The 9,819-nt window shown below is 35.1% G+C and overlaps 1 protein-coding gene across 1 annotated transcript; it reads left to right on the forward strand.

The window, feature by feature from the left end:
* Positions 1-868: 868 nt before the first annotated feature.
* On the forward strand, positions 869-4,050 carry gnrh3 (gonadotropin-releasing hormone 3). The gene is given in 4 exon segments (NM_182887.2): positions 869-888; positions 2,018-2,162; positions 3,689-3,763; positions 3,858-4,050. Coding segments are annotated over 3 exon segments (285 nt in total). The 5' UTR covers positions 869-888; positions 2,018-2,024; the 3' UTR covers positions 3,930-4,050.
* Positions 4,051-9,819: the final 5,769 nt, after the last annotated feature.

Genomic DNA, 9,819 nt, shown 5'->3' on the forward strand with positions numbered 1-9,819 from the left:
CTTGCTTAAAATATTGAATTATGATAAAATCGATTACATTTAATATTATATTTAAAATGTTGTGAGACTTGAACAAAATCTTAATTCACATTTTAAAGAGATTTACTCACCCTTGACTTGTTATTTTGTTTGCATTTATATTTTGGTTTCGTTGAATGCCATTTTTTAGAATGGTGGAAACCAGTAATCATTGACTTCCGTAGTATTAGATTTTCGTATTTTTCATGGGTGTCAATGGTTATCGGTTTCCAACATTTCTCAAAATATCTTCTTTTGTATTTAAAGTAACAAAAAAAAAAGTTTCGAACAAGCCAAGGGAGAATTAATGACGACAGAATTTCCATTTTGGGGTGAACTATCCTATTAATATTTTAATTAGCTAAGTTACATTCAAAAGTCTAATCAAAGGTGGCAATAAAAGATGTTTAATGTTAAAATTCAAGCAACACAACTGTTTTCAAAATGTCTTCTGACACCTATAAAGACATATAAAGTAAAGGGTTTATGAGCAAATAGAATAAAAAAGTACCATCAAATGCTAAAATGGCTCTTACATGATTCAGTCTGACACAAACATTACCTCTTGGCTCATCTGTTCCCCTGAGTGTTGATTTGGCCATCAGAGAGTCGGTTTGAACCATTCAAACAGATTATTTTATCTATTGCTGGGTTTAACCATGTCCATTAGCAAGGTGCCCTTGACAATTCTTTTTTTCTGTTTTTGTAAATGCAGCCCCGAGTGTACATTAAAACCTGCATTAGCGACAAATCTGCACCTGCTCTGTGGTTGCAGGAGTCTTGATGACGAAAGTGCAGTACATCTCATTTTAAAAGGACTATATAAAGGAGACCAAGAACAGCACAACTCATCTTAAACAAACACAGCAGGTAAGAGATTCTTTACTTTCAAAATTCTGTATTGTTTTCTCAATCTAGAATTTAGACAGAGTGTGATAGAAATGTTCATATTAATAATAAAATACTGTACAAACAAAATAAATACAAAAATAGCCAATATCTTTTGTGAAATTACAATTTTGCCACATAAATTGCTGTGGGTTTAGGATTGTCACCAAGTTCACTTGTTACTTGTTACTCAAGTTACTTGGATTTTTTTTTCAAGGCCAAATTTCCTAAAATTCTTAAATCAAGAAAAATTTTCGAGACCAGCAAAGCATATTGTCTTGTTTTAAGAAAAATATGCCCAAAAAAAAGTTTTTCCTTAAAACAAGCAAAGTAATCTGCCAATAGGGTAGGAAAAATAATCCTATGTCAAAAAGAAAAACAAGATTATTTTGCTCTCCTCCATTGCAGATTATTTTGCTTGTTTTAAGGTAAAACTTAATTAATATTGGCATATTATTTCTGTAAATAAGACATTATGTTTTGCTTTCCTAAATATTTCTTGATATAAGAATTTTTTGATATTTGGACTAGAAACAAGATAAAAAAAAATTAAGTAAGAGCAGGAGTTTTTGCAGTGTTGTACTTTTATATTTAGTGGTTTCAATTAAGGATGGTGCAATATTAATATGTTTGAGTACTTATTAACTCTTATTATATTATTAATAACCCTAATTATAGGACAATGCTTGTTGAAATTCCCATTGGAAAACCCCCTGGTATTGTTACTGGGGGTTATTATGACACTTTTAAACTGTTATGACTTAATTTTATTCAAATAGATTTATATCAATTAATTGCAAATTGTAAGGAATAAAAAAAGCTAAAATAAAAATAAAATACAAAGCAAAACAATACAATGCAATTTAAAAATGTTTTTTTTATTTTTTCCTATTATTGCTACTTTTTTCATATATTTTGAGATGGAAGACAATCCTTTATTTTTCTCAGTTGTAAATAAAGATACTTGAAAATACTTCTTTCAGTTATTCTACTATTCATTTCACATATTATAGCGAAATTGCACATTATATTTAGGATATTTTGTGCTGTTTGTTTGTGTTTGTGTGATTTTTTTACAGATACAAATAAACAAGTGATTTCTGTGTTTCAGTTTTAGCATGGAGTGGAAAGGAAGGTTGCTGGTCCAGTTGTTGCTGTTAGTTTGTGTGTTGGAGGTCAGTCTTTGCCAACACTGGTCATACGGTTGGCTTCCCGGTGGAAAAAGAAGCGTTGGTGAAATGGAGGCAACATTCAGGGTGAGATTATACTTTTGTCATTTTTGTCTGAAATACTTTAGAAAATATGTTGATCTCTTTGTACACACCCTGTCAGTATTAAGGGGTGGTTCTTTTTTCTCAAAAAGTGGACCTTTTGGCAGTTATTCACCTAATTTTTTTGTAACATTCTGAGGTTTAAATACTGCATTTTAGTGGTGCTTTAAGCACTATTTTTGCTGCATTAGCTTGTCGGATGGTGATCATAACCACACTTCTTTACATTTACAAATATGCATTTTAAACTGTATTATTATTACCAGTGGCGGCCTTAGAAAATTTTCTTAGGGGTGGCCAGAAGAGGCCCACAAAAAAACGAATGAATTCAGTGTAATGTTCTATTTTTGTTTTTGGTAAATGAAATAATGTGGTTTTAATTCATTGAATTAATTACACTTGAAATGTTGCAATTTATTCCTAGAAATAATTCAGCAAGTACATGTGCAAACCAAATCAAAATCAATATTTAGTTTAAAAACACTTTTCATATATATATATATATATATATATATATATATATATATATATATATATATATATATATATATATATATATATATAATAACTTATCAGTTATTTTTCACATACATTTATTGTACAGCATACTGTAAATGCCATGTCTAAAATTAATGAAGATTAATAAGTGAATTAATAAAACAAACAAAGGAACAAACTGAACAAAAGGCATCGCTATATACACATACACACACAATCACTATACACAGCCCAATAATATAATTTATCCATATTCCTTCTTGAGCCACAATATTATTAATACAGCTTTTTCTATTGATGTACCTTTAGGTAAATATCAAATTGCCGTTGCTGTCTGTTGAAGGTGTATCAATCAATCAACAATGATTTAGTGGCTGCTATTTATTTATTTATTGAAATGTTGTGAATTTCTGTAAGTATATTTAAATTAATAATATCAACAGCAAATTTATATTGGGGTGGCCACAGGGGTGACCCATTGGGAGCACCCATGGTTAATACAGTCTTCTAAATAATGCAATGAGATTAGAATTTTACATTTTAAAATATTTTTGAACAAAGAAATGCAAAAAAAAACTTTTTAAATACAATTTTTTTTATAATTTCAACAAAACAAACAAACAAACAATAAGGAATCTGTTAAAAAGTTTTAAATGAAAAACTGTGTAGCCTATTGGTAAATAACAAACTGGCCAGCTCATTTCCTCAGTCAGAATTTTTCCATTTAAATAATTTAAAATTAGATCTGTCTTAAAGCCTTCTTCTATTGTTTTTTTCTCACAATTTATGAAGGCACACTCTCAAAAAGGGGACAAATGAGCTCTTAGGTGCTAAATTCTGGACTTTGTTCGAATCCCCCTGGCTTAGGGCCTGTTGTATGTCCACTTTGGTTCTTTTTATTGAATAAGGGACACCAGGAGTGTAACAAGGAGTGGTCAATAAAAACTGAAAATATAAATAAAATGCTAAGATGTGCGAGGAATACTAATGAATAGGAAAATTCTGTCTGTCAGATGTTGGATCCTGGTGACACAGTGCTGTCTATTCCTGCTGATTCTCCAATGGAGCAGCTTTCACCAATACACATAGTAAGGGTGTGAATTATGATCTTTCTTAGTGAAAAACATTGGCAGCCTAATTTGTAAGTGTGTTAATGCCAGTGTCCTTTTATTATGGTTACAGGTGAATGAGGTGGATGCTGAAGGTTTGCCTCTGAAAGGACAAAGATTTCCCGACAGACGGGGAAGAGTGTAAAAATATAAATGATGAAGCTGATTTGAGTATGAATTTTATTCCATAGGAGAGCATGTTTTTGGACTCCTAATGAAATATCCTCCACATTATGGATTTAATAAATACACTTCACTGAAGGAACAGATGGGCTGTAAATGTGTAGTATGTCTAGTTTTTTTTCTAAATGAACACAAATGCATTTATTATCAGATATTAAATGTGCTTTTAATTTTCTTTTTATTATCAGAAATTAAAAAGCCAAAGTTACCAAAGGCAGTTTTCTCAGACTACAGACAAAACATAGGCTTTTAGTCCACACGGTGGCGCTCTTGTATCTGGATGTGATTTACAAAATATGTGCAAAATATTCTTTAGTTTAAATGCCTGGATATAACCGCTGTGGCCAAAACATAACCATCAGCGTTTAAAGATTTTCAGTCAGGGTATATTTTTGGTTTAAGAGCTAATTGAACGGTGGCTCATTGGATAGCACTGTCTCCCCACAGCAAGAAGGTCGCTGGTTCAAGTCTCGTCAGTTGACATTTCTGTGTGGAGTTTGCGTGTTCTCCCCGTGTTCACGTGGGTTCCCTCCGGGTGCTACCCAGAAGTCCAAAGACATGCAATATAGGTGAATTGGGTAAGCTAAATTGTCAGTATACTGCTTGTGCGTGATTGAGAGTGTATGGTGGTTTCCCAGTGATGGGTTGCAGCTGGAAGGGCACTGGCATGCGTAAAACATATGCTGGATAAGTTGGCGGTTCAATCTGCTGTGGCGACCCCTGATTGTTAAAGGGACTAAGCCAAAAAGGAAATGAATGAATGAGCGAATGAATGAATGAATGAAAATTGATTACGAAAATTCATTTTCTTGTCTGCTTAGTCCCTTCATTAATCAGGGGTTACGACAGCAGAATGAACCGCCAACTTATCCAGCATATGTTTTACCCAGCAGATGCGCTTCCAGCCAAAACCCATCACGGGGAAAATCTATAGTTTTAATTATTGGTTTAAATATGACATTTGAACTAAGTTATATTTTAAAAAAAAAACTAAACCTCAAATAGGCGTAGTAAGTGACTCTTACTGAGACATATAAAGGCAAAACATAAAGGGTAATTTGTTTTTGAATCATAGTAAAGTGTGTGGTTCAAAGTATGGTTCTAAAACATTATTTACTATGAATTACTATAGTATATTTTATATTTGGTAATTGAAGAGTAGACTGAAGTTTTCATTTAAACATTTAGGTCATCTCTCAAAACAAGTGTGTAAACAAAACATGCAGCTGCAGTATTTTAATCAATAAAAATCCACTAAAAGTAGCTTATCCTAATGATGCATTGAATAAAAGATCAAAGTAGTATGTGTATGCCACTATAGCCATAGTTACAGACTGTTGAGTGACTTTTTTCTTGCATGGACTGATTGGCGCGATTATGCATTCACAATGGTATGAACCATTATAGAGGTGGTCAACTAGATGTCTATTATTTAAATGTTAACATTATTATTTAAAATACACAACAGAGTGAACTTTTTTCTCAGTTTCAAAGGGCTGACCCCCCACACATCTTGTTTTGACGTTTTTAAAAACATTTCAAGAGTTCCCACTTAGATATGCTTGGCATTTATAGCAGGTTTGGCATGCTGTCCCGGGAAAGAACCCTGAGCTTGGAAATATTTGAGCCCAGGGCTTCCGCCCGGTCAATAAGCATATCAGGGGATCCGGGATCAGGTAGGTCTTAATAGCTCCCCCTTTAGAAAGGGGAGAAAAAGAAGGATATGGGGTGGAAGGGGGGATTTTTCCAAAACGAAGATAGAGCAATAAGAAGTAAGTGATCCATTTATAGTAAGCTAGGATCACTCTGATGGATTATTACTGATTATGGATGAGTGTCCTGCAGTGCTCAATCATATCATGTGCTCCTCTCGAAATTAGTTTATGAAACTTCACTTAAAGTAATCCACATGCTCATTCAGAGACAGGGTTTTCATTGATGTTCACATTTAATACAGTTTCTCATCATTTGCTCACATTCAAATGTTCATATTTATGAAGTGCTTTCTTCTGTTGAACACAAAGCAAGTGATATTCTGTAGAATGTTGATAATAATTGACATCCATAGGAACACAAAATAAGTCAATGACTGTTTTTTCCAACATTCTTCAGATTATCTTCATTTGCGTTCAACAGAAAGAAACTCAAACAGGATTGGAACAAGTAGAGCATGAGTAAATGATGACAGAATCTTTTTTGGGGGGTGAACTATCCTTTAAACTGAATGTTCTCTTATCATTTGTTAGTCAGGACAGCCAATATGAATAGTAAAAATGAATGCTGGTCAGTCATCTTGGCCATCATGAAGGATGTTCTTGTCACATCACCAAAAAACTATAAATTGTTTGCACTAAGTTTAACCAATTATCACTGTAAGATTCATGACTGAGCAGATGGTCAAATAGCTGAGCTGTTAGCAACTGAACATATATGTCTGCTATATCTGGATTGTGACTGAGACAGCTTGACACCTCAGATACTGATGACTATAACTCCTCAGCTCACAAACCGAAAGTCAGAAATCTGTTTTAATGACAAATAAGTGTGAGAGGTGAATCTGTGAGGTGAGATCTAGGCTTGGCATGGTGTGAACTTCACCACGGTGTGACACATTAATCATATCTAAGTGCTTAGACATTATCACCTCTGAACATGAAGCGTAAATGAAGCACCTACACAGCACGATACGCTCACCTGCGACAAATACAGGCTGAAGAGACTCAAGAGAATCAAGCTTTAAAGGTGAGGGTTAATTAGTCTGAAGCATGTCTTTATAACTCCCATGTATATGATTTCTGACACATTACATGCTTTGAAGATTAAAACAGCAGCATGGGGTTAATGCAGCGCAGAGATCATATTGTAAATCGCCATGCTTCTGTCAGTCAAAAGATGATCTGTAGACTTTAGTTGTAGATTATTCTCATCCTGAAACATTAATCCAGTTTGATCAGGTCTTATTCTGACAAACGACTTACAGTAGACCGATTACATGGATACTCCCACTGGATCATGACTTTTGTTTAAGTCTATAGGGGTTATTTGGTGTTACATCAAATGTTAAATCTTTTACGTATTTAAGTCATTTGTTAGTATGGGGTCTAATCCTCCACAGATTAGCTTTCCATCCCTACTCTCATGACATCTTAAAAGAAAAAATCCCACAGCTTCTAGATTCTTGAATTTTGGAGTTTGGTCGTACAAACTGTTCCTGCAAATTGTGTCCAAAAATAATGCTTGATCTAACATATTAAATTCAAGTAAACATTAAATCTTCTATAAAGTCTTTGTGAAATCAAAACGTGCAATGTTCAATCTGCTGCTGTGTTCATCTTCATCAAATTCTGACCTTAGCTTCCGGGATTTGAGTGGCGGTTCTTCTCAGGTTGACATCTTCAGCCACAATATTCTTAACCATGCTCCTTTACTGTTAAGTTGATTCATTTCTGTGTTTAACCCTATAGAAGAATTACCGGTTTGTAAACATCTAGGATGTGTGTGCAGCGAGGTTGCAGAAAACTGGGAGTGTTAGCATTTACAGCAAAGGAATAACATCTGTTGCAGTACAGAGTTTGTTGTTTTATTAGAGATAAGTTATATTGATTTATTTACATAATGCTTTCAGTGTATTATAACAGCTGGTCATCCAGTGACAAGCACAGTTATTAAGCAAAATTAACATTAAAGTGAGCGGTGTTCGTCTGACAGGTCCATTTGTGATTGCACCCTTCCAACAGATATTGGAAAAGACGAAATGGCCAAGCATCCAGCCCCAAAAATACAATCTCTATAATATACTCTATACATTGAAACTCCAAGTGATTTCACAAGAGAGGAGTTAAAGGCCTACAAGTCTTTGGATGCCTACAATGTTGTTCTGTGTGGTCATGTGCAAGAAATAATGCTCCATGATTACCAGATTCAAAACTATGTAGTGGTAAAAACCGAGGTTCTGCCTCGTACAAGGCCTGGGAAATCATCAACATGCAAAACAACTGCATTCTGACAGCAAACTGCACCTGTACTGCTGCAGGGTATGTGAACTTACACTTTTACATTTCATTCTGAGCATTCAGTGTCTGCGGTTTAATTAACCATATTTAACAGTTCTTGCTAAAATCATTGCTGCAATCAAAAACTAATGTGTATGAATCAGCATAGCGTGAACTTACCTGATATGAAATGAGAACTGCAGAGTCGAGCATTTTTAATTATGTCCTTACTCCATTCAGCTCTTATGATGGCTGTAGACCAAAGACATCTGCAGTTGGCATTGAAAGCAGTGTGGTGTATGGTAAAATTTAAGTTTTCTATTTTTGGACATTGGACGAATTTGGCTTCCTACCGCAGAACACGACATGTTTGCTATTGCAACCAGTTTTTTTTTTTTTTTTTTTTTTTTCAGCTAGTATGCGTGTTGAACCCGTGTGACATCATGTGTGACATAGGTTGGTAATTCCCCTATAACCAGGGGGGCGGATAATCAGGGGTGGATGTAGTGATTTTGGGGCCCTAAGCAATTCCAGCCATGGAGCCCAAATGTTCTAAAATGCACCTTTAATTTTATTATTTTACTGTTTTTTTTCTTATATCATTCAATCCCTTTTTCTACATTTTATCATAAAGCAAAATAATATTAATAATAACACAAAACTTTTGAAATGATTTGTTTTCTTAAAATGAATTTACAATTAGGGCGAGGCAGTGGCACAGTAGGTAGTGCTGTCACCTCACAGCAAGAAGGTCGCTGGGTCGCTAATTCGAACCTTGGCTCAGTTGGTGTTTCTGTGTGGAGTTTGCATGTTCTCCCTGCCTTTGTGTGAGTTTCCTCCGGGTGCTCTGGTTTCCCCCACAGTCCAAAGACATGTGGTACAGGTGAATTGGGTAGGCTAAATTGTCCATAGTGCATGAGTGATTATGTGTGTGGATGTTTCCCAGAGATGGGTTGGGGCTGGAAGGGCATCCGCTGTGTAAAAAACTTGCTGGATAAGTTGGCCGTTCATTCCGCTGTGGCAACCCCGGATTAATAAAGGGACTAAGCCGACAAGAAAATGAAATGAAATATGAATTTATAATTAAATTAATTAATTATTTCTTTTAAAATCTTAACTGATTTGAGGCCAATTATCTTGCTCATTGGTTAAATCCGCCCCTGCGGATAGTAAAAAGCGAGGCAAGCAACCGCTTAGGGCCCCAATAAAATAGAGGCCCAGACTAATGCTAAGAAGCCTATATTAATCATCCTAAAGCTCTTTAATAATTTTTCTATTATATGTTATAAAATCTGTCTATAACCATTAAGATTTTAATGTTATTACTTCTTTTCTAAGCCGCAGGGGGCCACCATGAATAGTGGAAAGTTCTTGTGGACTGCACATGCAAAGATTAAAATCTAATCACAAGTATGGCTAATTAACTGTACATAGTTTGTGAGCTTGCGAATATATTGTATTTAATTTTAAGGTTCCGCTTAAAATATATTTTAACAAAAGCCTAAATCCTGTAACGGGGAGACTGACACGGAGGGATCCATTTTGCAGTATTTATTAAGTCACACTTAAACATCAACACCTCGCACGGTTGTGCGAACATACAACATACAACTCAACGATGATTAGCAGATAACAGAGGCAGAGTGATTACCAGGCTTGAGTCAAGGGGAGGCAGCGTGGTTCAGAGTCCGTAATACAGGCTTTAGTCAGGGGCAGGCAGCGAGAATCAGAGTCCGTGTAATCAGGCTTTAGGTCAAGGGCAGGCAGAAGACAGAGCAGAGTCGAGGAACGGGCTGAAGTGGTAAACGGGAGATCAGGCAGGATAGAACGCTCAGAAATGCTGGCCGGGGCTAAACAAGA

Source organism: Danio rerio, chromosome 17, assembly GCF_049306965.1.
Source record: "Danio rerio strain Tuebingen ecotype United States chromosome 17, GRCz12tu, whole genome shotgun sequence".
NCBI lineage: Eukaryota > Metazoa > Chordata > Actinopteri > Cypriniformes > Danionidae > Danio > Danio rerio.